Source organism: Epinephelus fuscoguttatus, linkage group LG24 (assembly GCF_011397635.1).
Source record: "Epinephelus fuscoguttatus linkage group LG24, E.fuscoguttatus.final_Chr_v1".
NCBI lineage: Eukaryota > Metazoa > Chordata > Actinopteri > Perciformes > Serranidae > Epinephelus > Epinephelus fuscoguttatus.
The window spans coordinates 7,567,770-7,595,611 of NC_064775.1; the positions used below are offsets into that span (position 1 = coordinate 7,567,770).

The window sequence follows — 27,842 nt, forward strand, 5'->3', positions numbered from 1 at the left end:
CCTCTGAGACCTTTGGGATCACTGGTGGTCCTCGAGGTTCCCTCAACACAACTAGATGTGGGATGTTTAATATTTAGGATTTGGAATCGGTGCAGCCAGAATGGACGTCTGAAGATACTTGGGGATGTAAAAACTATTGTCGCAATACTATTTGTGTTAACAGATCAAAAATCTGTCGGTAAATACAGACGTAAAACAGATCTGCATTTGTTTGTGTATTTGCAGGTCCGTTTTATATTTGCTTAATATGTCCGTGAGCTCACAAAACCTTTATTGTATTTGTGTTTTACATTTACAGATTACACCTCAAACAGGTCGTCGATTTGTTCACACAAATAATATTAAGATAAATGTATCCCACTCGTAACATACGTCACACCACAGGAAAATCTGGCGAGATGATCCTTAGATCCATCAAAAAAGGGGGCTTTGTACGGAGGGGGAAATGGGATCAAAATCATCCTGATATTGTTGGTAGATCAAATATAGACTACTATATGAAGTACAGAATAAGAGGAAAAGGAGTTCTCTCAATGTTGTCTCCACAGAAAGCTTCCATTCCTCTATTTACCTGACAACATATTTCAGTCCTCAGACTCCGAGCGCTGCACAATGAAAACTGTCATTTACTACAAAACACAGTCCTTCTGTGCGTTACATGCAGTAATTGATACCGTCGCTGTGTTGATATGATTAAGAGAGGACCAGCCCGTGCCTGCGGGCTCGCAGAGAAGCACCAGGTTTTAAGGTAATAATTTGGGGTTGTGACAATATTGGAAGGTGTGGAAAACTCCTTAATTTCTGTTTGTTACTATCTCCGCGCTTAAGTGCTGTTTTAAGCAGCTCCTTAAACGGACAATTACGCTAAAAGGAATCTTCACTTTTCTACCTATTTTTGTAAACATGCATGTTATTGTATTTTCAAACTGCGCAGCTGTGAAGAATTTCCTTGTAATTTTGGTCTCCATAATATCCATTCCTGGCTCTCTCTCTCGCTGCAGTGCTACCAAATGTCTCTTCACCCCTTATTGTGATTGCCTGCGTAACTAACTGCATCGCCACAGGAGCCCTGCAGCTACACCGAGGACGCCCTCCCATCACACACGCATACAAACACACTCGTCTCAATTAGTTCATATGACGAAGCCGTCAAAAAGACAACAGGGCCGCTGTTGTCTCACTAATTACCGTGATGGGCTCTTTGATGCTGAAAAAGCATCACAGACGTCTCTGGGTTTTCAGCACTTTTTAACACAGCATCTCGCCGATATTCTAAACTGTTTTCTCTCGCTACTTCCCCCGAACTGAAAAGTCTTGAGTAAAGCTGAGAGGTACCAATCAGCACTGGGCTGTGTTCTTTTATGGCATCTAAGCACTAAGGCTGCTTTTGTGCCGCGGCTTGGAATAAAACGTGGATTAAGTAGAGTCAGTAAGCCTCTTTTTTGGCTATCTCATTCCTGCAGTGTTTTGGTGCCTACACAGAGCATTCAAAGCTAAGACTGCTGATGGAGGGATAATCCCACCCACTTTAATCTGGGTCAGAGTGACACATGTACAGGTGAGGATCAAAGTGTGAAAATGTTGCAATGAGCCTGTAATGTCACCACAACATTGTTAGCGTCACGCCAGCGCGGGACAATGTGTCCATTTCACCAGTTTTTCATGCTGAGATCAGTTTGCTAGTCATGGTGATGATGAGGGATGAAGAGTATAATGCTATCAAGTTGTAGGATCCAGCTATTTTTACTTAACGTCAGGATACGTCAGCCTCTGCTTCTCCCTCGAGTCCCCTAAGCTGTATAGAAGTGCAATAACACATCACTGGAAAGCTCTTCCACCAATTCACATTGTATCTGTGCACCAGCATGGAAGAACATATGTGAATTATTCACAGGCAGATGTCATTCCTCTCTTAAGCAATCTTTACATTAAGACTTTGCGCCGTGATATCGGTGAGAATAAAAGTTTCAGTGTCTCACACTCTTAGAAATAAGGGTTCCAGAAGGGTTCAGGGCGAGAACCTGAAGGTATAGAACCATTTGCTGGTTCCTCAAGGATTCTTTTGTAAGACTAAGGGTACCATTGAGAACCCTTTTTATCCAATAAACCTTTGTTTGGAATAAAGATTGTTAAAAGCATGGGTCTCCCCCTCAAATATTCAAATGTTGACCCATGTTTCAAACTGTATTTTTAAATGTATATGGGTCTGGAATTCCCTTACTAACAGCGCCGAAACCATGTCTGTGTAAAAGGGACAGCTGCCAGGATGGGACCATGGACAGAATGGCGACGTTCTGACGATGTGGTATGTGTGCAACCCACCCCAGTGGATTTAAAAAGCAGCTGCTAGCAGTTAGCAGCTAGCTCAACGAAGAGATACAGCAGCTGAAAATGGCTGCAAATTAGGAAAACAATGAAGTCCGAGAACTCCTTAACCTGCCAGCAGAGGATAAGAACAACTGCCATGAAACAGGGACAGTAAATGACAACACATTCTCACTTCGACCTCGTCGCGTCTCGACATTTGGTCATGGAGTTTCCAAGTCGACATAAGACATGCAAGGTACCCTGGGTGCAATGTTTGTTGATGTCCCGGGACACGTTGGCACAGTTTGCATACAGTTCCTTTGGAATTAAGCGCACTACGCTGCACTACAGCACTGCAAAATGACTTTTTTTCCCCTTCAATGACAAACGGACGCTTGAATGTGGTTGGGTTTAGGAAAAAAAGGACAGGGTTTGGCTTTATAATTTTTGGAGAAGGGAACACCGGCCTCCTGGGTGAAGGTCGGTGGTTGCTGGACCCATCCACCACCCCTTCCACCCACCCCACTCGGACTTCCACTGCCTTAACTTTCTTATTGCCCCGCCGTGTGTCCTCCTGACACTGCCGGGTGCCGTTAAACACAAGCGGGGACCGGCCACATATGCTGAGAGTCAGTCCTCTTTTGCTTCCAGAACGCCAGCATGCTGTCGAAAATTACACACTGAGGCCATAATGCCACTGTTTTTTGGTTCCGTGTAAAAATGCAAAGGCAGCGCAGAGAAGGGACTTCTTAGCAGCCCTTTTAGTGCTATCTCTGTGTAAGAAGGGCTTTGTCTTATGTGTTACTCTTTATACTGGGTTCCAGGTAGAACCCTCTGAAAGGGTCTCGGGAGAAACTAAAAAGTGTTCTCCTTCCGGGACGAGCCAAAGAACCCTGTGTAGTTCCAGTTGGCACCCTTCTTTCTAAGAGCGCAGCAGTTAGTGTGTGAAATGTTTGGGGCTGAGGCAAATCTGCACCAAAGAAGGCCTGAAGAGCACTTGTGCTGGTGAGTACAGAAGCCGTCGTCCAATTCTCTTATACATGTCTTGGTTGTAATCCTGCATTACAGAGGCGATCGCGAAGGCTTTAGCTGCAAGCTCCCACGGTGAGCCTGTAAAGAGCCACGGCTATCCCTAAGTATGCCTGCTTAGGGCTGTAACTGACACATGCTTAGGGAAAACACACACTCAAGCATGTGCCAACAAACGCACACATACACCCGCAGATAGACAGACGTGTACACACACATGCGGGTACGGACAAACACAGACACGCGCGTACACACTCAGCGCTGTATCGCCAACACCAAGGATAAAAGGCCCGCGAAAGAGCTGAGAGCCTAATTAGGTTTTAATTGATTTTGGAGTGGGTCTCTATCCTTCTCTCTCTCTCTCTCTCTCCCTGTCTTGCTCGCTCCTGTCGTGGATTAGCGTCAGCGAGTGAGTGTTCCTCAGATGTGATTATTGACCTGTTCGCTCAGCCTCTCCCCAGGCTCTGATGAATACATGCATGAGGGCCTGACGTGTGAGAGCCCCGCTGTCTGTCTCTCTCAAAACACACACTTGAACGCATTCCGCGACATAAATCATTCGCACATGCGCAAGACGCACATTAGCGTTGCATACCACTCACACACACACACGCGCACTCAATGCAGCCCCTCATCCGAATCCAGATTCCATTAGGTGGTTGTTTTGATGAAACCCCGCCTATGTCTGACACCATGCATTCCCTATTCCCAGCTTTCTGTCTGTCTGGCAGTCTGTCTGGGTTAGGGAGCCATTATGGGGCACTGGTTTCACCCCAGCCCCCCTATTTCACCCTGAGAGAATAGCTGGAGCAGAGGGAGAAGGGTTAAGGAAACTAAAAACCCTTAAGGGCCAGTAACTCTGCACCAGTCCAGACACGTCTCCTCTTCCTCTGCTCTCATATATCACTCCACCCCTCCGACAAAACAACTAATTGCCTTTCACACCTTTGCTGTTTTGCTGGGGACTGGGGACACTCCCTGCAGGCACTGGCACCCCACTACGGAGAAAGATAACTGCAGTATGTACACACTGTCTATATGTATATTTATAGGCTTCTCAACCAGCCTTTGTGGCCTTCAGGCTCCAGTAGTGGTTCGTCTCTCTACTAGTTTGGTCATCTTACTCTAGGAACAGTTTTTCATCTTTATCTTGTGAAATCAGCACTTCTAATTTAGTCTGCAAGAAAGCAGCTTGGGATCTTGTGTTTCATTTTAATCTAAATGCCTACATAAATACATAAAGCATTCAGTGGGAGAAATTACACAAAAGATTAACACGTAATTTGCTGTGGGCGCGTCACGGTCGTCTGATTTATTTTGTTTACGCCTATAAAAGAGCAACAGCTGTACGCGAACATCGGCAAACCAAACTTGGCTGCGCTCAGACACTTGAGGCCTTCAGTTGAAATGATTTCCCTCTCTGCTCCATTGTGTGTGTGTGTGTGTGTGTGTGTTTCTTCCCCCCTTGTTTTCCTCTCTGGGAGCAAAGAAACCCACAAGATCTCGATCCGGTAAACAACGAAGATCCTCTTTCTTCTCCTTCTCAAAGATGTACAGAAGCAGAAATTAAGTAAGGCGGAGGAGACACACGAGCGTCTCTACACACACACACACACACACACACTACCACCCACTCCTCCCGCCCTCGATGGGGACTCTAATAAACCATAAGTGCCTCTGAAATATTAACTAGATGCTGCGAGCAAAATCCCTGCAGATCCACAGGGCCTGCCATCTTCAATCTAGCCCCCAAAAACAAATAGCACTCCTCCTCCTCCTCCTCCTCCTCCTCCCCATCTCCTCATGCCTCACCTCCCTCCTCTGCTGTCCATCACAGACTTATACTTACACATGACTGAGGCCAAACCGCTGACCACAGGCAGTCTGGGCCCGGCCCCAGACCTTCTAGAGCGGGCATCGATCTGAAACATCAGACTGTAACTGCTGTCTGAGCTGAAGCCGCGACCCTGCTGCCCCTGCTGGATGCATTTTAATCGACCTCTATCAACGTGTATTTGACATGGAGATTTGCAATTTATCCAAACACAGTTTAGATCTAGCAGTCTCTCTTTGCTTGCATGATTTTGGACTAAAGAGCTTCACAGCGGGCTGGAATATTAACAACTTAAAGCAATGCTTCTGCTTTTCTCCCATTTTTTTGACAGGTTTAAGTTAAGGATATTTTAAGATTTTTTAAGGCACTCAATATATCATTTTGGTCACAAATTCCACAGAAGACACAAATTTTGAGGGAGCGTGCCACTAGGTATGCTGACTGCAGGAATGTCCACCAGAGCTGAGCTGTTGCCTGTGAACTGAATGTTCATTTCTCACAACCTTACAAGTTTGGTGACGATGAAAAACTGCTGCCAGGTCAAGAACCTTGTGAGGATGATGAGTATGCAAATGAAATGTCACAGTTTGGGCAGAAATCTGCTGGATGCTGGATGTGGAGGTCCTGCCCTTGTGTGGCTACATGTCGTCTGTGAGTGTGAGGCCAGTTGGATGTACTGCCAAATTAACAAAAACGACACTGGAGGCGTCTTATGGCAGTGAAATGCACCTTCAGTTCATGGGTAACACCTCCGATGGACATTCCTGTAGTCAGCATGCCAATGGTACGTCTCCAGTGTTGTTTGTATTAATTTGGCAGTACATCCAACCAGCCTCACAACCTTACAAGTTTGGTGGTGATGAAAAACTACTGCCATGTCAAGAACCTAGTGAAAACAGTGAGTATGCAAATTAGCTTTCCTGACATGGTTTCTTACAGTTTGGGCAGAAATTCGCTGTATGCTGGATGTGGAGGTCCTGAGCTGGTGTGGCTACATGTCATCTGTGGGTGTGAGACTGGTTGGATGTACTGCCAAATTAACAGATACGACATTGGAGATGTCTTATGATAGTGAAACAAACATTCAGTTTGTGGATAACACCTCAGATGGACATTCCTGCAGTCAGCATGCCAATAGTATGTCTCCAATGTTATTTGCGTTAATTGGCGGTACATCCTACCATCCTCACAACCTTGGTGACGATGAAAAACTGTTGTGAGGTCAAGAACCTGGTGAGGACGCTGAGTATGCAAATGACCTTCCCTGAGATGGTTTGTTACAGTTTGGGCAGAAATCCACTGGATGCTGGATGTGGAGGTCCTGAGCTGGTGTGGCTACATGTCGTCTGTAGGTGCGAGGCCAGTTGGATGTACTGCCAATTTAACAGAAATGACATTGGAGACACCTTATGGCAGTGAAATGAGCATTCAGTTCAAGAGTAACACCTCAGATGGACATTCCTGCAGTCAGCATGCCAATGGTATGTCTCCAATATTGTTTGCATTAATTTGGCAGTACATCCAACCAGCCTCACAACCACAGACCACATGTAGCCACACCAGCTCATGACCTCCACATCCAGCATCCAGTATCCAGTGAATTTCTGCACAAACTGTCAGAAACCATCTCAGCTCATCTGCATGCTCATCGCCCTCACCAGGGTCTTGACCTGCTGCACTTTGTCATAATTACTGACTTTCAGGGTTGTGAGAGTGGTTGGATGTACTGCCAAATTAACGGAACCAACACTGGAGACATCTTATGGTAGTGAAATAAACATTCAGCTCACAGGCAAGAGCTCTGTAGTCAGCATGCGTGTGGCAATGATACTGTTTAATCAGTGTCTTGATACACACACACCTGTCAGGTGGATGGATTATCCTGGAAAAGGTCCTCACTAACACGGATTTGGACAAATTTGCAACCATTTATTTTTATATTGAATCACACCTCTTACTTATTATATCATCATTACAGCACTGACAACTGTAATAGCCTTGACCGCTGGATGCTGATGACCGTGATCTCGGCCTAAACGCAGGCCAAGTGCCAGATATTGACGAATCTGAACTTGAACAACTCCCTTTAGTCCTGACCTCTAGCAACTCATCTGTCTCTCCTTTCATCCTTTAACCATCACCCTCCTCCTCCTCCTCTTCTTCATCTCCTTCTCCCTCTGCCCGCGGCCGTTCCTGATCACCTATCGATTTCCCATTACAAGCGGAATACACACATTGATCCCACACCTCTCTGCACCCCCTTTGGGTATTAGTAAGAGGGTGATATCATGCACACACGGGAGTTGCTGGTGACCCTTCTCACTGTGAGCAGGCGTGTCACAAGCCGGGGGGATTTACAGCTGTGTGTATGTGTAAAGTTATAAAGTTATATTATCAAATCTTCCCACCTCAGGCTGCAGTCAATAACAAATAACCAAATAAAAGTGAGAAAATAAAAACCACAATGGTGGAAGAAATGGATCTTGTGGAATGACTACAGTTTTATGGCGGGGTGTGGGTTTGTGTGTATGTGATTCCGCCTGTTTCAATGTTTAATTCAAGTGTGTAAAAATAAAACACTTTATCCTGGGGCTAGAGGAGAGGGAGAATGGAAGAACAAAAGGGAGAAAAGAGATGGATCAAGGGAGGGAGGGAGGAAGATGAAGCGAGAGAGAAAGAGCCGGAGAGAAACAGAAAAACGGGAGAAGGGGAGGGAGAATCGTCTCCACCTCACTCCTGTCTCTCTCTCCTCCTCCTCCTCAGCTCCTGGTATATCACTAGGTAGCATCCTGGGGCTTGGTGATGGCAGATTGCATTAGAGATATGGGCCTGATATTTCATCTAGCCTTTATTACATTTAGTTCACATCAATCGGCTGGCAACCTGGAGGTAAGAGCTATTTGGCACGCGGCCGGACTCCCCCTGAAATGAAATCCTGAATTAAAGTGCCACCTCAGACACGGAGCGCCTGCATAAGGCTGGCGATTTGATTGCTGCAGTAGAGCCGCGGTTTGGCTACGTCCGAGTACTGACTGTTTGAACCCACTGAGGGAAAATCACCAGCTGGCCAGGGATATTAGACCCCTTCCCTGAGCTGACCAAGCACTTTTCTGGGTTTTTACGGGCCTAAAGTGCCCAAGGGGGGATATGATGGCTCATGAGCACTCTTGCAACGACAGGTTGCATGCTTAAGTGTGTACGTGCATGTGGATTTAAGCGCCAAAAACACATGTCCATTTACAATCTTTATGACCGCGCTATCATATATTCTTTGCCTTTCCACAATCAGCAGTCGAGACCACATCGCTCTTTCAGGTAACACACAGCTCCGCTTTGCTCTGCTGCCGTCTCTGTAATCCCAGCTGTCACGCGGATTTCCAGCCTTGACCGAGACGGTGAGCACTCCACCTCTGCAGCCCCCCGGCCCCCCCGACCTCGCTGAGGACCGTGAAAACATGCAAAAATCTACTCTCTGCTACCCTCACACTGCCGTGCCTAATCATACAGGCAAAAAAAAAAAAGGAAGTTACCCATAACGGTGCTACAGGGCTCGGATCAATCCGGGTAAAAAGCATATCGCAGGACGGAGAGAGCAGGAATATCGAGCTGTACTTTGGCTTTTTCCACTTATTTCAGCTGCTTTTCCTGCGCCCTGAAGGGAAATGCATCCTCCATGAAACACAGAAGGGCAAACACATTAGTGTTAGAGGTTATGCATAAATAAAAGTTGGCGTGAGCCCCTTTTCTTCTAATGGGGGTTATTACAAGGAGGCTGGATGGATGGATGGATGGATGGATGGATGGATGGATGGATGGATGGATGGATGGATGGATGGGGGGAAGAGGGGAGCGGCTAGTCTTACAAACTACTACTCACTTACATGCTTGCAGGGTTACTCACATGTAGACGCCTTCTTCCCCACCCACACTCGCTGACTTCTTATGCACACACACACACACACACATACAGGATGAAGGCAGTTTGAGTGGGAGTGTGTGTTAGAGGGCAGGCCAAGGCCTCAGCCCCTCCAGGCGAGTGTAAAAAAGAAACCCATCCCAATAAAACCCTCTGCGGAGAGGAGGAAGGAGGAGGCATTTCAGTTTTCTCTTCCCTCGGCCTCCTGCTGCCCCGCGCGCCTTGGGCTGTGAGAAACTGCTTGACACACTGCTTATCAACAGCTGAGCCATTCCTCTCTGCACCGCTGCAGCGGGGAAGTCCAGCGCGCTTGTGTTGACACTGTGACGCTCGGTGTAAAAAGAGGTATTACTGAGAAACATACTGCAAGGGAGATAATTATGCAACATTTTTTTTTTTTTTTTGCCTTTGACAAAAGCGACAGAAACCTGGAGACACAAAGCCGAGACATCAAAATAACATTTCCCCGGCTCGCTGCGACGTGACACAACTGTGTGAATGGAATCGGCAATCATTTCAAAACCCCTTTTCACCGAGGCTGCCATTGATGTCATCATGGTGGGGTTTTTTTTCCCCCTGGCCAGACAAAGTGCTTTGTCAGTGAACAATACAAAAAAAAACACCCATCTAGGATTATTAATTCTTCATTTTACAGAGAGAAGGGAGGACTGGAGGAATAAATGGCCATAATTGCGGAGACCACGCTGATTAATCCAGCCTGTGTTCACTTTAAACAAACTAAACACACAAAGAGTCTCAGAGTGGGGGAATTGTGTAACGTTCTCCCCGGTTGTATAAAAGTAGATTAAACAGTGGAGACCGTGACTTCTTCTTCCTCCTTCCTCTGAGGTCAAAGACAATAGGAGACCATATGATTCGGATTATTCATGTCTCTGAGAAAGGAAACTGACCAACGCAGTCATATCCAGACAAACAGCTGGGCTTCATTCTCTTTGTCTTTTTCTCTCTTTCCCTTCTCTGTTTATCCTCTCTCTGCCTTCCCCCTCTCAAACTTCACAATTCTTTCCTTTCATCCTGTCCAATTCGTCTTTGCATCTGCCTTAAAACTAACTCTCAAAATGTGTCCTTACTTTTTAATTATGGCGTTTAAATCATGTCTTTTAGCTTGAAAAAAATCTGGTTCCAAGCCGAATAAAACAAAAAGGTATCATGTCCTACATCACTGCTTCAACCACTGGAAGAAACACATTTTGATCATTCTTTCCATCCAGCCTTTCATGTGACAGGCTTTGCTCGTCTCACCATCGTGCCAACGAAATGTGGAAACTAAGATCCTCAAACTGCTGAGGTTACGTGCAGCTGACGTGCCCTTGAGCAAAGAATTTAGCCCGCTAATTGCTCCGCAGAATACTAAAAGTCTGTGGTGGCACTGGGCAGCGTCCAGGACATAATGTGTGTAATGGTGTGAATGCGAGAAAAGGGGACAGCGCTGACGGCTCTCTGTTCTCTGCATAAATAATTATTTCCCCCCAAAAGAAAACCACAGTCCACTTAACGGTCTGCGTTTTGCAGAACGCTTGTATCTACAATTAAAATTTCCTTTGCAACTGACCTGTTGTGGTCAAAATGTGGAAAACGTTTCAGCATGTTGGGATCAAGCCAAACCGCCAGCAATGAATTATAATAGTATGTAAAAACAAAAGTGTGCTTGAAGAGGACTTATTTGAGATGCAGATGCTTTCACAGCATACTAATGAAAATGTAAACACAGATCATCAGCCAGCCAGAATAATAACACACCCTGAAGTCTTACTGGTCGAAGCAATTTAACTCTGACAGTAGAGTGCTTTCACATGTCACCGCGATGACACGACTCCAAAAAACAGCCACAATTTGCACCCCTCCCCGTCTTACTTGCAGTCCAGCCTCTCGATCTCAAAGTGCGGGTTGAAGTTGAGGACAATGCGCTGCGACGGCTCCGGCGCCGTGATGATCCAGTGACAGTTCTGGTGAGGTGGATACTCCAGAGGGTAACCGGGGGAGGTGATGTAACCGGCCTCGCTGGCATCGAAGACGCCTCCGCACTCTGGGACTGTGAGGGAGACAGAAGGGTGGGGAGCAGAGTGAGAACAGCTATTGACGGTAAAATACACAGAATACAGGAACAAGTACAGTTTTGAAACTAGATCCCAGCTGGCCACTAATGTCTTTCATCACCGATGTTTGGTTGTGACATTAGGTGACCAAATTGCAACGTGAGGACAATGCCATCGTCAACTGATGTAGAATACCGACAATAGACATGCACCAATCCAGCTTTTTCAGTTTCGATACCGATCCCGATGCTGTGGCTATGAATATCAGCCGATACCCGATACAGATCCGATACCATGGTTGACCTAAAAAGCTATATACCTTTACATGTAGAACAGCAAAGACTAGAGGCATCAGGTGCTGATGACTACACAGTTCTTTCCTGAGATAAAATGAAACAAGATGAATCAGATTAATGCAATGATGAACTATTTATTTTCAGCAGTTGAAATAGCGTGAAATACATCCACACAGCAGATTCTCTCCTTCGCTCCATGACATATGACGTAGCTCGCGTCGCAATAGATTTCAAGGGAAAGGATCACCTCAGGTATAGGTTGCATTGTCCAATACCCAATCCATCTATTTTGATGATACTGGGGCCAATATTCGATCCAGATATCGGATCGGTGCATCCCTAACCGACATCAGATAATGTTGATAGTAACCAAAATCCAATGTCTTCCGAACGTCTCCCACTAACATTATCTTGACGTAGCATAACCATATAGTCGTAAGGCATGACGAACGAAACCCAACATCAGCAGAACGTCTGATATCCTTAGACGTTTAAAATAACATCAACCAAAATTTAACATCTCTCCAAAGTAAAAGTCCAATGTCTTTCTGATGTCACCCATGCCAGCAGGCTTCAATTCTAGATATGGCAGTATTGTAAGTGTCTTTTCCTGGTTTCAAAAGCTGTTTTACAGTAAAATGATGTAATTTTCCAAACTTACAAAACTGCTCTAGCTGCTCTGTTATTTGTCTTTGCCAACTGAGTCATTATATCCACATCAAAGTCCTGCACAAGTCTCCTGAACCCGTTCCAGCGCCTGCACGTATGACTAATTAGTGCCACAACACGACCCAACCCTACTACACACGTTCCACAGCTTGATCCAAAACTGTCATCCTTCCATAAATATAATAGTTTGGTAAGGCAACACATTTAAAGTGATCGTTTTTGGGACATTTTATGCATTTGAAACTCAGATAATATATTTAAAACAAAAGTAATCTAGGAATTCAGATGTTCCAGGTGCAGAACACTGGTTCCCAACAGGGGTCGACGAAGCTTCACAGGGGTCATGAGGCCTTCTTGACTTCAAGACGTCTAAGACACTACAAGTGAATAGAGTAAAATTTTAAAATAATAGATATCATTGTGAAACTTCCTCAGTTGATTACTTACAATAGTATGAAAAAAAAATGTATTCCAAGTTTTTAAAATTTTAATGTTTAATTATGCAAATTAGGCATTATCTCATTAAATATGCGCAGATTTACATATATTTTAGGAAGATAAATCTGAACATCTGATAAAGCCAGGTGCAAAGTTATTTTTTCATTTTGTTTACATATAAGATTGAAAAAACGGGATATTTGCTTACCTAGAAAATCAAACTATACTGTCCATAGCCTTAAAAAAATTGATTTTCGCCATATTTTTTGGAATAAAATGTCACATCAAATCAGGCTAGGAATGATTTATTAACAAATCCCTTTGTAAATATCTTCAGAATATAGCTAGATGTATAAGTGGAAAGTTTGGTGTACATAGGTGCTGCAGAGGCTGAGATGTTCGACTTGGAGTATTCAAAGTTTTTATTAATAACACAATAACAATACAAGTAGACAAAATGTAATAAAATTAACGTCTAAATGTATAATTTGAATGTTTTCTTTCTAGCAGTTTGAAAGAATACATATTCAAGGAGTAAACTCGCCCAAAATCTGCATGAAAAATCAATGTTTTTGCCTGCCATGTATCGCCTTAAGAAAAAAAAATATAGTAGGTCTATATCAAAGCATTTCATTTGTTTCTATGAAGAAAACTAAATGAAATTGTTCAAGTTTTTATTATTATTTAAGATATAAACTTTAAAAATCTCACAGGATAAGGACGCGTGAACACCGGAACACGAGTTATACTCACAGTTATTGTTCTGCATTGAATATAATACGAGATATCCATTAAATAAATCACTTCGTCAAGGGTCGTCAGTTTACTCAGTGATGGAAAAGTGGTTCCTCGAGGTAAGAGGTTGGGAACCAAAAGACAGAGCCGATAAAAAACATTGTCATATTTATTTTTTCCCCCTCACACAACCCAGCCATAATGTTGATGTATTTCTATATCTATCACTCGTACAGCAGACTGGCATTAAATGACACGCTCCCTATAACCGCGACTCAGACGACGCTCTTTCATTTACCTTGTTTCTCCCTATGAAGATGTGATGAGCAACAAATGAACAGTAAAACAAAGAAAGCAATTTAGTCCGTCACTTCGGAGGAAATTGGAAAAACTTCTCCATTGTGGATTCTCAATGCGCGCGGAACCACATGGGTAGGCTATTAAAACAATAAAAGATCATCAATGCTGCATTTGGTGAGCACACACACACACACACACACACACACACACACACACACAACCAGGGAAGCACACAGAGCCTTTTTCACCCTATCCCACACCCAGGCTCTTATCTCCCCAGCTCCCCCGTCGGGAGCGTTCTCCAAGTGTAATTGTTGCTCCGGCAAGCCAATCTGCAAACATTAGGACACATTCCCTGATCCTATCATGCTCTCCCAGGAACAATAGCCTGCCAATGGCATCGCTCGGCAGGCTCAGGCAGGAAGTGACACGCAGACGGCCTGTCTAGCGGGGTTCTGGGGGTCACCCCGACTCTGTAATGAGAAGCTCACGCGGCAACAAAGGCCCTATTCTGTGCTCGCGCCCTGACAGCTACGGCGGCCCTCGCGCTTTGCGTTATCTCACATAAACACGCTAAACACATAAACTCACATGCACATACAAAAGAAACATGTATATGGGTGTTTTGCACACACACACACACACACACACACACACACACACACACACACAATGGCTCTTTTATTACTCCTGCATTGCAATAGATTTGCAGGCATTATTATTCTTTATGGAGGCAAAGGCACAACGTGTTCTCCATGACAACAGCAGGGGGTGGTTTAGCTCTCTACCTCTGTGTGTGTGTTTGTGTGTGAGGCTGCCGATGCACCAGGGGGATCTCTAAATGTAATGAACTTTGTGATATTGAACTCAAAGGGACAAATGTTTTCTTAATAATGCAGCTGTCGGCCAAATAAAAACAACACGGAGAGGAAGGAGAACTGCGATATCAGGCAACAAAGTGAAGCTGATGGTGCGCTGCCATTAATGATGCACGGCCAAATGGTGGGCTTAACCACTCAGCTGCTGAGATGCATCTATTCTTGACATAAATGGGTTGATACTCTTTCAAATTTCTGTGAAAGCATCAATAAAGGAAGCGGAAAGAAAGGAAGGAGGAAAAAAAAAAGCAGCACCAAAGGCTTGAAGTGTAATAGACCCTTCAAGTGTTGACATTTCCACCGCCTATTGTGCTTAAAAGGCACACTTAAGATTCTCTGACATTTGATAGAGCTGCGATGGCTTCCTTACTTTGTTGCTGGAGAGGAGCAATGCCCACGCTCGCACACCAGGCACACACAGCTGCCGGTGATTTCATGCGAGTGCGCGAACCCCAGCCGCCCACACGCACACAAGCTGTTACACGAATGTGCGACACACACATACACACAAGTTCGGCGACGTGTGCACGTATGAAAGCACGTACGGGGAACGCGTGCTTAAACACACACCCACGCTTTTATACACAGCCGCTGCTTCGTGTTCAAACGGCCACCCACACACGCACACATCCAAATACACACACAGAGGGCCTGTCAATCACAGGGGCCGACAGAGGTGGGAAAAATAGCAAACTGAAAAATTTCAAAAAGATAGCAGGGACGGCAGAGAATGACAGAGACACACAAACACACGTGTACACACACGCACACACGCAGACATCTCTTTATCTGCTGCGGCTGTGCAGACAGACAGTCATTGTTGGGGAGCCTATGGAGGGAACGGCGTGCAGGAGGCTATCAGCACGCCGGGCCTCGCCAGATTAAGCCGTTTGGGGAGAATCCTGCAGCCTCGACACTTTTTCCCTGAGCTGCCCATTCAGTGGCCTCCAAGAAGGATGAAGAGGAAGGGGTGGAGGCGGGACGGAGCGGGAAGGGAAGAGTGAGGGGAAGGGGGGGGTGGGGGATTACAGCGGGAGAGGATGAAAGGGAAGAGAAGTGGAGAAGAGGATTGGAGCGGAGGAGAGACAGTGGGGCGATGGATAAAAGATGGATTGAGGAAGAAGAGGGGAGATTGATCGGACGGGGAGGAGGGTGAAGGCGGTGGGTGGGGTTGATGTACGATGGGCGGCGTGCGGAGTGGGGAGTGGGAAGAGCGAGGACGAGAAGGGAGGAGTGACAGGCAGAGAGATAGAGAGGGAGGGAGGGAGGCGACAAAAGGTGATGAGGAAGGAGAAATACAGAGGGTGAGGAAGAGAGAGAGGAGAGATGGAGGTGTGTGTGTGTGTGTGTGTGCAGGGAGCCTGACGAGCCTCATTAAGACATGCCTGCTATCCAGCGGCTCCCTGTAGACACTGACCCCACTGGGAAACCTCTGTCAGTCAGCTCACACACACACCAGCACCGGCAGCATCTGTGTGCACGCGTGTGTGTGTGTGTGTTTTGTGAGTGTGTGGGTTGGTGGGTGTTTGTATGCTGCTGCTCGGAAAAATAAAGAATGATGTGGATGCAGCAGCAGCAGCAATATATCTGTACTAAATGAGCTGCTGTGAGATTGTGACGACAGATGTGTGTATTTTTTCTTAATTGCTCGAACGTCCATGGCAGTTAGTTAGTAAAATATATGTGTGTGTGTGTGTGTGTGTGTGTGTGTGGCTGTCAGGCAGAATGTTTTGGTGAGAACAGAACTTGCCGTGTTGGATGAGTAACACGGGGGAAGCACTGAGGAGCTGCCAGCGAGCTCCATGAATTACACTGTCTCTTCTACTAGAGGAGCCAATCTGTCTACACACACACACACACACACACACAAGTGGCACATATGTTTCTACCATGCTGGGACCAAACCCCTATTACACGGGAACAATGTCACCACTATGTGTGTGTGTGTGTGTGCATCACATGTAAGAGCGAGAGTGGATTTGCAACAGTGGGCTTTATTAATATTATCCTGCAGGGCCGGAGCCACAAAGTCGACACTGAAGGGGCGCAAATTCGGCGAGATTTCAAAGTTTGAACACTAATTTTGTATTTTATTAAATTATCTATCATAAGCAAATGCAGTTAGACAGTATACTATATTAATATGCATTAAATAAAAGCTACTACTGTCGACACAAAAGGTTAAGTCAGTAGTTTTAAGGAGGTATTTTGACAGAAACATAATATAAAATAATGTTTTCTTTAGTTTAAAATCACCTGAAAATAGGAATCAGAGTGTTTGTTACTTTAGAATAACCGTTTATATCACCGTGTTCTACAGGAGCCTAGAACAGACAAACCAAACCCCAGCTCTAGTATTAGCATTAGGATTTTAGACCACAGATAGCAGCCCCTTTGCGACGGGAACTTCGGAAAAACGCCTATTTTTTTTAACATGAAACTCCTTTTATTCAGTGTTTTTACCAGTTTAAATTAACAGGAGCATTTATTTTAATTAACTTAGCCATGATAGCTAACGTTGGTGATAGCAGATTGATTAGCATTCGCAGATTGGCCAAATCCCACGCTAAGGAAGTACTGTCCCCTTTTTTTCAGCAAAATATTATTCATTTCCACGATTACCTTTTTTTTAATTTTTTTTTTTTTATGTTAACAGATGCAAAGCAAGAGGAATAGCTCAAAATGTTCGGGCTGTTTGCTAGCCTATTTACATAATGTATGCTAGCTAGTTAGTGACAGGTATTTTATTAAATTATCTATCATAAGCAAATGCAGTTAGACAGTATACTATACAAATACGCAATAAATAAAAGCTATCTGACAATGTATTTTGGACGTCAAAGGTTAAGTGAGTAATTTTAAGGAGGTATTTTGACAGAAACGGAATATAAAATAATGTTTTCTTTAGTTTAAAATCACCTGAAAATAGGAATCATTGTGTTTTTGTTACTTTAGAATGAGCCGTTTGTATCGACACGTTTCTACAGGAGCCTAGAACGGACAAACCAAACCCTACCTCTACCATTAGCATTAGCATTTTCGCATTTTAGACTGTACATGGCAGCCCTTTCGTGATGGGAGCTTCGGAAAAATGCTTATTTTTCTAAGTGAAACTGCTTTATTCAGTGTTTTTACCGGTTTAAATTAACAGGTGCGTTTATTTTAGCAAGGAGGAGACCTTTGTGGATAATTTGGCTAATTAACGTAGCTACGATAGCTAACATTGGTGATGGTAGACTGATTAGCATTCGCCAATTGGCCAAATTCCACGCCAAGGAAGTAATGTCCCTTTTTTTTGCTAAGTATTATTTATTTCCACAATTACAGTTACCTTTTCATACACATATTGGAATATTATTTACTTTTATTTTACGTTAATGGATGCAAAGCAAGTGGAATAGCTCAGAATATTGGGCTGTATGCCAGCCAATGCACGTAAAGTATGCTAGCTAGCTACTGACAGGAATATAACCTCTCAATCAGTTTTTTGAAATCAGTGTATTGAAAGGGACATTTTGGGGCATACTATAGTCACTGCCTTGTAATTCTGAGTATGTGTGTGTGTGTGTGTGTGTGTGCCTCTACGCAGCCACATCATTTATTTGCAGTGTGTCACTCAAATGAATGTTAAGTCAAATCTGTGTGCGCACATTTTCTAGTCACTCCGGATCAAGTCAAACCCAGAGACGTCTTTGTACCCGCTGTGAGAGCCTTTATCTTCATTATCTGGCAAAATGTGCATATGTCTGCATGTCTTAGCTCGTGTGCGTGAGTGTGTATGTGTGTGTGTGCACGCCCGCGATCTCATTTCTATTAGCCGCCTTATCGGGGGAAGTATGGCGTCACGCTCTGGGATAAGCTGCGAGTGAGGAGAGGCGCTGATAAATCCCTCCATCATTCCTAGTGTCTCTCGCTCCCCTCCCCTCCTCCGTCGCCTCCCCCCCCACCTTAATTAAAAAGTGCTATCGCCCAGAGTGAGGGAATGAGAGGGGAGAGTGGGCAGCACTCATCCATTCAGTCAAGAGCAGGGGTTGTCTCTCTGACTGCTTTTAATCTCACCCATTCCACACTAGGCTGGACCCAAGGAGAGGGAGAGGATGAGGAGGAAGGGTGAAGAAAAGACTCTCATTGGCCCTGTGCTTTAACACCTTTATGCTGAGGCAGAATGGCGTCGCTGCGGAGATGTTAATAAAAGAATCCTCACTGATACGATTAAATCAAGATGTCAGTTTCAAAACTTTCCGTGACCTTTGACATTCATTCGTTCTCATATGTAAATAAAATCTTCAAAAGTGGATGTTACGCTCTTATTTGTGAGCTAAATGCGTACAAGTTTCACTCATTACTTGCGTATATTTGTGTTTATACATAGGCGGATTGTGACACAATAGGTCCCTGGGCTTGGAAGCATAAAAGGCCCCCAGGCCCCCCACGGACATGCTGATGTTTCTCGCAAAAGTATTGAAGGTATCATGACGGTTTCTTTCTCGTGACATCTTTAAAGTGAATCTTTAGGCTGTTCCTTCAGTTTTCCTTTTGTGTTTTCGGGCTTTTGGGGCTCTGATTTCGGCATGGCGACGAAGCTTTCCGTACCCGCATTAGTCTACTGTAAAACTGAAAAATAAGAAACCAAAACCTACATACTTCACCAGCATTTTAGAGTTCTTGGTGTGCCACCCCAAGATTCGGAGGCCCCGTCTGGACTACCCTATAAAAAGTTTATTTGGGTACCATATATTTGCAACAATCCGGACAAAACAGTTGAATTAAAGAGACGTCCCTTCGCTCAGAGATGTAATAACATGTCCTGATGTTTCAGATTGATTAAACATATATTCTGCAGTCAGGTACCGACTGGAGGAAATAAAAAAAGATCAACCAACAAACAACAATCAGCCCACACAGACAATAGCTTTTGTTTAACGCTGTTAAATGTGTTTAAGGGGGATTTTTTTTCCTTTTAAGAACCAACAAAAGGTACATCAAAGGCAGATAATATCCCCAAATCCTCTTTTCCTCTCTCCCTGCCTCCTTTTTCTTTCTCTCCCTCTCCCCTCCCTCCCTAACAGGATAAGTGCCCCATGCTAATCAGCTAAATGCACAGAGCTGGCCATCGTGATCAATGGTTCAATGGATCAATCGGGTAAACAGATGGTTGCCGGTGCCTGCAGGGGAGGTAATGGCATGGGTCCTAAACTCTACCTGACTACAGTATCATGTCTCTGTCTCCCCCGGTGCACTCTTTTGTCTCTGTGCGGCGGCAAACCTGCACAGCCGAAGCACTTTTCACAAAAGATTCCCCCCCCCCGTCTGAAGAGTGGAGATGGCTGAGTCTACATCAGCAAGGGAGAGCTGTGAAGAATCGAGCTTTGCTGTGAGAGTCTTGGTGATTTGTTGCCACCCCCCACCCTCGCAGGATGTTACCTTTCAGTGGAACTGACTGCTTAAAAAACCATTTCTGGGAGAGCTGCGGCGATTACAAAAGCAGTTTGTGTAAATTCACACCCTTTCTTCGTGTCCCCTTTCCTCTTTAACCCCGCCTGTGAATTACAGTAGATTTAAAACGCTTTGCCTCTTGACAATGCTAACCCCCCTCCAGCTCCCATCTAAACCTGTCCCTGAGCACCCGTTAAGACCCCCCTGCGTGGCTAATGCGGCGCACTGAAAGACCCAGCTCTGTTTTATTTATGGGGGTCTTGTTTTTAATTTCACCCCAAGTGCGGCGGGCTCTTCCAGGGGCTTTGTGCGAGCCTGCGACTCTCATACCTGACTGGTATTGAACGGGCCGCTTGGTTTGTCTTTGGCTATGAATGCTAATAGGTGACCTTGTTTTCGCAGCTGATACCTCGGAGGCTGAGGCAGATTAAAACACAGAGAAATGCAAAGAATTGAAGGGCGGGCTGGGAGAGGAGAGGAGAAGGAAACAAACAGAGAAGCGTAAAAGAGACCGACAAAGAAGATAAAACGAGAAGCTAGGAGCCAACATTTGGAAATGATTAAATAAGTAGAAATAACTCTGGGAGAAGTCGATACCATAGGTGGAGAGGATGCACAGCCGCCCACTCAATAAACATGCAAATGAGCTGCTTAATGGCCTGAATATTAATGCTTGTGGTAAGGAGTAATTGATGTACATGTCACTGAGTCAAACTACTGCGATTACAGTACAACTGAGCTGGAAGTCTTGCAGCAAATACGTCCTCAGACCTTTTCTAGTCCACGTCGCCACCGACAGAGAACAGCAGGCCACAACTGCAAACGTCCAAGCACCACACATCTTTCACGGATCATTTCTCTTTCAGACCATGTAAGACTTTTTTTTACATCCACAGGCTTCTGGCACAGACGCCTCGGGCGTGCGGCATTTTGTTCCACAACATTATAGTTTAAGGGAAACCTCTTTGCTACTGGAAATGTACCAAGTTGCTAAAAACCAGATGGAGTCGATCATCAAAAGCAGGAGCCTTTCAAGCAACTCCAATGTGCTTAACTTTCATGAGAGCATCGCTTTGTAACAGTGTCTGTTTTTCAGATAACTCCTTTTATTTCCACCCTCCCTGCTCGCCGTGTCGCACCAGACGAGTGTCACTTCGTAAACCCTTAACGCGATCTGCTCCCTCTAAGTCCGGTGCCATTTTAACTCGGTGACCCCTGCACGCTTTGATGTTGCCCTCTCCTCTCACGCTGTGTTTGATGCACATGCAGCCCCCCCGCTCCTGGTCTTCCTTCTGTTTCTTCACATTAAGACCTGGTGGATGCCACTGCCTTCCATTCCTTCTCTGCAGTCTCTCCGTCCCCTCACATCTCTCTCTCTCTGAACCTCCCTGTTTTGTCTCCGATCTGTTCCCCTTCAGTCTCTCTTTCCTCTGGCATCTGTGTGTAATGTGGCTCTTGAGGGGAGCAGAGAGGCAGGGACATGCAGTGTCTTGGCAAGGGAAAGGGAGAGAGAGTGGGACGAGGAGAGAGAAGGGAAAGGAAGGGAAGGGGCGGGAGGGGGTCTAGCTTCTTGCTTGCCTGATGGCTGCCAAGAGGCCCACATCTGTCTCTGATCAAGGGGTACACAGGCAGCCAGTAAACACACACACACACACACACACACACACACACACACACACACACACACACACACACACACACAGAGATTCAGAGGAATGGCTGGGGTGACTGTCCTATTTAAAACAAGTAGCCTAAACAAGAGGAAGAGTCATGTGAAGGGAGCAGAGCCTGAGACAAACCAGCGGGTGGTGTTGTAAAGTCTCAACAGTCATCATGGGATCATGAACAGCTCGTCACCCCGCCTACACCCGATATAAAGACACTGCAGCACTCAGGCCTATACATCTTATCCACAATACCCAGTGGATTGTAACAGTCAAACGTAACTATGTCATCAATTAAATAAAGCTGAAACATTATTTACATTTTCCTTTGTGCGCAAAATCCCACCTGGCGACACAAGCGCGCATCCACATTAAATATAAAACTGACACTCGCAGTCAAACCAGCGGAAAAGCAAGCGGAATGCTGGAGTAGTGCCTTACAAGGATGAGTGCGCGAGAGGCCATGTGTCATCCCACCAGTGGCGTCACTTCTGTGTATGGTAAGCCCCAACATACAACCCCGCTCCCACCAACACCCCTGCGCATTTCTGGTGACATAATGAAGCAGCAACTACTCGTTATTATTATTTCACCGTGTCACCAGATGGAACTCTGCGCTCCCTGGTGTTAAATCCACATTTAATGAGGCTTCTAAATAAATCTGGCGCTGTTTCGCTGGTAAATCAAACGCGGACTGCTTCGCCGCGGCGCCGTTTCCGTGCGTTATGGAGAGAATTAGCGCTGCTTAAGTGCCTTAAAGCAAGGCTGTGAGTACGCACCAGCTGCAGGGCTGCTATTCTGCGGCTCATCCTGCGCTATAATCTCCCTGCTTATTGTTATTTGATTGCTGAGAGCGCACGGAGGTGACGGCGCGCCGCCGCCGGCGCTCAGCCACCGGCAGCCCCTGCGCAGGCAACCCCAAGGAGCACGAGGAGATAATGAAGGAGACTTTGTGGTGGCTGATGAAGATAATGATTATAATAGTGGTGATTACAGTCCTGTTAAGTGGAATTCTATGACAGCGTCGCTTTTACGCACGCTTTCTTGGACACCAGTGAATTTACGAAATAGCAGGTCAGCCTCCGCCTCAAACCTGCTCCCATCCGGATGTGAAATGGCATTTTTAATCAGGCCCGGGTTTGTTTAGCTCACTTGATGAATAATTAAATCGAAGATAAACAACAGGCAACTCGGGATAAACAATGTGTTTGAATTTCCGAAAGCTTCATGCATATAATCAGCTCATTCACAGTCCAGCGGGCTGATGGTAGGATCCATCCAGCTCCCAGTCGAGCTGGGACAGATAACTGTTTCCCAGCTTCTAAATATTTGATGAAAGCATCTGAGTTCTTTAGTTTAGAATGTGTAACAGCTGACTTGGCACAGGGCGGAATTAGTCACTGGGTTCAATTTAGAAAGTCATTTGGTTCCTATGATTATGATGAAACTCACGCATATTAGGCCACTGCATATACTATATATATGTGTGTGTGTGTGTGGACACTTAGCCAGTGTGGATGTCTCCCATATTTGCCATATTTAAGGGAGAACAATATCCCACAGACACATGGATCTGATTATCACACAATGGCTTTATCATGCCAGGCGCTTATGTGTGTTGAAATAATACAAACCACATGACACGGACCGCTTGGAAATGTTTTTAAAACGGCAAAATAATAGTCAAGGCCCAAGAGTTTAACTTAAACGTGATGTTTTTCCACCACATTCATGCTTCCGCGGTTTATTTTTTGTTCCCGTTTGGCGTGTTTTGGTTGAGGCGGACCATGCGTGCGTCAAAATCAAAAGAAGTACCCAAAACTCACCCTCTTCTCCTCTGACTCTCAACGCCAGATGACACATTGCCATTAAAAATCCAATCAACGATGACTCAAAATCCATCTTGGATGATGCAGAAACTCGCGGAGAGCTTTTAAGTTTCTAGTGTCTCCGCCTGGTAGGGTAGAAATTCTGCTGTTCCTCCAAAAAAATCCACACCCGTTGGCAGCAGTCAAAACTAGCCCACTTCAGGAGTAATCCCACTGCGTTTATTATTAAACCATCGGTGGAGGGAACTATGTGCCAACTACATGGCATTGAAGAAATTCAGGTTTCTATTTGCCCTCTGCCTCTATCAGTCCGCGATGCCACTGAATCTCATCCAAAAAATAGTGACCAACCAAACTCCTTGATCAATACTGCGTGCGCTTCGCAGCCGGGAGGCTTCGGGCGATATGTGCGCTCCAGAGACAGCGGCTCCAGGGTGCGTCAAGTTCCGACTGAGCGCCTCTCAGTCCCCGTATCTCCCCCTCTGCGTCCCCGCGTATTTTGCGCACAGGAGGGTCGGCTCTCCTGAAGAGGGGCTCGGTGGTAGCAAGCTAAAGTCCACAGTAAGTGCGCCCTTGGCAGCCTCAGTCCGAGTGTCACAAGCTGCGTTTTGACGCGGCGCAAAAGTCACAGAATAATAAATAAGGAGAAGTGTTGCGCCCTTGCTCTCCAAAGAGACCGGTCATGTCGTGCCACCTCCTGCGGCACCCGCTCCTGTCTCTCTCTCTCACTGTATGGTAGTGGCTCGGTGCAGCCAGCGCTCCGCTCCGACACCGGCGTGTGTCCTGTGGACGAGTCTGGGAGGTGTGTGTAGAGTGTGTGTGTGAGTGATGGCGCTTTTGAGGCTGAGCAGCTATCGCGTTACAGTCACGGCGCCGCGGCTCCGCCCCCTCCCGTCGGTCGCTGATTATAGGGAGGGAGAGAGAGAGAGAGAGAGAGAGAGAGAGAGCACGTGCACGCGCCCTCACGCTCCCTCTCTAACACACTCACATTCACACACATAGACGCATCCCCCTTCAGAGGATTCCACAGATAGAACTCTCCCACAGATAAGGCGCAGATAAGACATATTGTAATGTAAACGCGGGTGCACAACTTCTCCCCTGGCTGTTTCCAAAGGAACAGGGGGAGCCGAGGAAATAAAACCCCAGCAGGAGTGAGGCAGGGAGGAGTGTCTGCCTGGGGAAGGGGTGGCTGCACAGCAAACAAGGCGCAAGGCCGCCTTCCACCGCAGAACACATCAAACGACCAAAGCCAATGTCACAGCCCTCAACTCAATAGAGAGCGAGCCCACCTCAGCCCTGCCCAATCTCTGCCCTGCAATCAACAGGCCTAAATACAGAGCGGGAGGCCGTGTAATGACACAGTAGTGAGCCCAAAATAATCTGCTGAGAAAGGCCTCTCCAGCGTCCAGCCCATGTGCCCTGCCTATGGCTTGTATTACCGTGTAATGTAATGGGCTGGCTGGGGCCTGGCTGTATAATGAGGTACAGTATGTAGCCTCGCTGGCATCTTTATTTGGAACAGCTAGGTGCATTCCTGCAGGTCAGGGCGCATGGGGAGCTTTTTGGGGTGATGTTACACTGTGCGCCTTTTGCATGAACCTTGGTGCACGTTTTGCTTCTTAAAGGGGATTTGTGTTTGTAGATGATGGTAGTAAACAGAAAAAAAAAGCTCTTCCAGTCATCATCATCTCCCATGACAGCCATGAGCTGTAAACAATGTCAACAAAAGACCCCAATGCCCTTGACAGAAGGTTGTATGACAGGTTTGGGTGTCACTGCCTGTCTGTCTGTCTGTCACCTCACTCAACTGTCATCCCCCGCTGCTCCACACCCCCCAGGTTGACTAGATGCCATCAACTTGCAGCTTTCTTACGGCCTGTCAATCACTTTCTAAGCCCACCTCTAGCCCGAGGGCGCGGCGGCTGTCACACGTCACTGTGACTGGCTAATCGGAGCCTCTGGGCGGGGGTCTGCGCTGGCGTGAACCAGTTTGCCATGTGCCAGGCTGTGGTTGTTTATGCCTGTTGGTTTGTTTCGAGGTTATGGAAAAGGTTATCGATAAGGAAGCATTGATTAAAGCGGCGGCGTGATCTTCGCTTAACCCCCACGATGAACCTTTCGCAGAGATCGAGAGAGATAAAGAGAGAGAGAGAACGCAGCCAGTCTAAAACCTTCAAGCAACACTGGGTCACTTCTTGCTCTGCTCTGTTCCCCCCTCCCAGTCCCCAAGGGTCATTTGATACTCCTCTCTCCCATTTGTCAACATCTCTGCCCCCACCATGGGCTCTCAACCCCCAAAATATTGGGTCAACGCATGGCTAATGGAGGGCAACAGTCCACAAGAGAACCTGAGAAAGAGAGAGATACAGAGGGAGTGTCGTGGGTGGAAAATGTTTGTATTGATCCCACAAGGGAATACAGATTCTGAAGCCTTCATGTACTGCTGGGTGATACTCTAATGTCTTTTTCTTGATTTTCCATTGATGAAATATGAGTTTCATTCAGGTCTGTCACCGCTTATACAAACTACCATGCTCTTTTTTTAATCTATATTGAGGAATCTGGAAAGGAGAGGAGCAAAAAAGACCAACTGCCAGAAAAAATGGTGGTACTATAGGACATTTGAGGGCTAAAAATCTGCCTGAAACACAGCAATGACTCACTAAAAAACAGCCATGTTTGAGGGCTAAAGAGCTGCTGGAAACACAGCAGTGACTCCCAAAAAAATACCCACGTTTGAGAGCTAAAAACCTGCTTAAAACACAGCAATGACACATTAAAAACAGCCATGTTTGAGGGCTAAAAATCTGTAGGAAACACAATAATGACTTGCTTAAAAAACACCTGCATTTTAGGCTAAAAAGCTGCTGGAAACACAGCAATAGCTTATTAAAAACATCCAAGTTCGAAGGCTGAAAATCTGCTTGAAACACAGCAATGGCTCCCAAAAAAATACCCACGTTTGTTGGCTAAAAATCTGCTGGAAACACAATAATGACTCACTAAAAGAACAGGCATGTTTGGGGGTCAAAACGCTGCTTGAAACACAATGATGACTCGCTTAAAAATCACCCATGTTTGAGGGCTAAAAACCTGGTGGAAACACAGCAATGACTCACTAAAAACACCTGTGTTTAAGGGCTAAAAAGCTGCTGTAACCACAATAATGACTTGCTAAAATACGCCCATGTTTGAGGGCTAAAAAGCTGTTGGGAACACAGCAATGACTCACTAAAAAACAACTGTTTTTGGTGTTTGCTGGTCTGCGATGGTGGCCAGCTTGGCAGGTGACACCATCCACCATCCCCTCCACCTCCTGCAAACAGTGTCAGCTCATATTATATATATATTTATTAATGTTGATATCATACGTATGAACCAAGCAAATGCAATGTATGCATGATTTGCAGAGCATTTTCCTCTGGTGAGGACTGGGCTGTCCTGCTCCAAACATACACCATGCCACAGTATGAGCCCCAGCTTAAAAAAAAAGCCACAGGACACTGCATGTCTCAGTGTCACAGGCTGTTTAAGTACCACGGCAGTGAAATCAAACACCCAACCTGCAGCTGCAATATGTGAACCCCCTTTTACCTAATGTATTTTACCCCAGGTCTTATCATCTGTATTCCCTCTGTCATCCCTCTGCCCCAAAATACAGCCGACAAATGGCTGCCATACAGTCCAACTCCTCACCTCGGCACACCTGCGCTGTGTTCACTCATGGGTGGTAGAGGGGAACACAACAGGGTCTTTCTCCCCCGTTCTGTGTGTGTGTGTATGTGTGTGTGTGTGTCAGAGAGGGAAAGAGAGAGAGAGAGGGGGAGAGACAGATACCAACCGCTATCTCTCTTATCACAACCTGCCCCAGAGACTGACAGCATGACTGATAACTCTCCCTCTCACCCAGTCTCTGTCACACACAGACACACACACACTTCTCTACCTCTTTCACTCAGCACCTCTCCTCCCCCCTCTCTCCCATCGGTGTGTTTCGTCAGTCAGCCGGCTGTAGGTTCAAGGAGGAAACTGTGTGAAAGTCTAGTAGTCTTTTAGAGAGGCTGAGTGATCCCAGTCGAGGCCTTCAGCTCTCGTCTCTTCATCAGCCACAGACAAAGCTTTAGATCTAACGGCGGGGGAGATAAGCCAGAGATAGCCTCGACTTGACCCTATCAGCATCTCGAGTGTGTGTGTGTGTGGGAGGGGCTGAGGGCATTGAAGCCCATCAATGGTCAAAGAGGGAGTTTTGTGATACCCTTTGATATTTACTGGAGTGACACCTCAGCGAGCAATATCTGAGCTTTCCATCCATTTTAGGGACAGTAAATGCATGAAGATAACAACGCACTGTCCCTGTGTTTCTGCAACTTTTTAGCCCTCAAACATTGGTGATTTTTAAGAACCTGTCCCTGTGTTTCCACCAGCTTTTTAGCCCTCAAACATTGGTGATT

General features: G+C 45.8%; 1 protein-coding gene across 2 annotated transcripts in view; it reads right to left on the reverse strand.

Annotated features, from left to right (window-relative positions):
- nrp2a (neuropilin 2a) overlaps positions 1 to 24,210 on the reverse strand; it is an 80,757-nt gene extending 56,547 nt beyond the window's left edge. For both annotated transcript variants that reach the window (XM_049570244.1, XM_049570245.1), the window contains exons 1-2: positions 23,386 to 24,210; positions 10,962 to 11,139 (exon numbers count right to left, since the gene is read on the reverse strand). In XM_049570244.1, the coding sequence (XP_049426201.1) occupies positions 10,962 to 11,139; positions 23,386 to 23,461 (254 nt within the window). In that variant the 5' untranslated portion in view covers positions 23,462 to 24,210. The remainder of the gene's footprint in view (positions 1 to 10,961; positions 11,140 to 23,385) is intronic.
- Between the last annotated feature and the right edge of the window lie 3,632 nt (positions 24,211 to 27,842).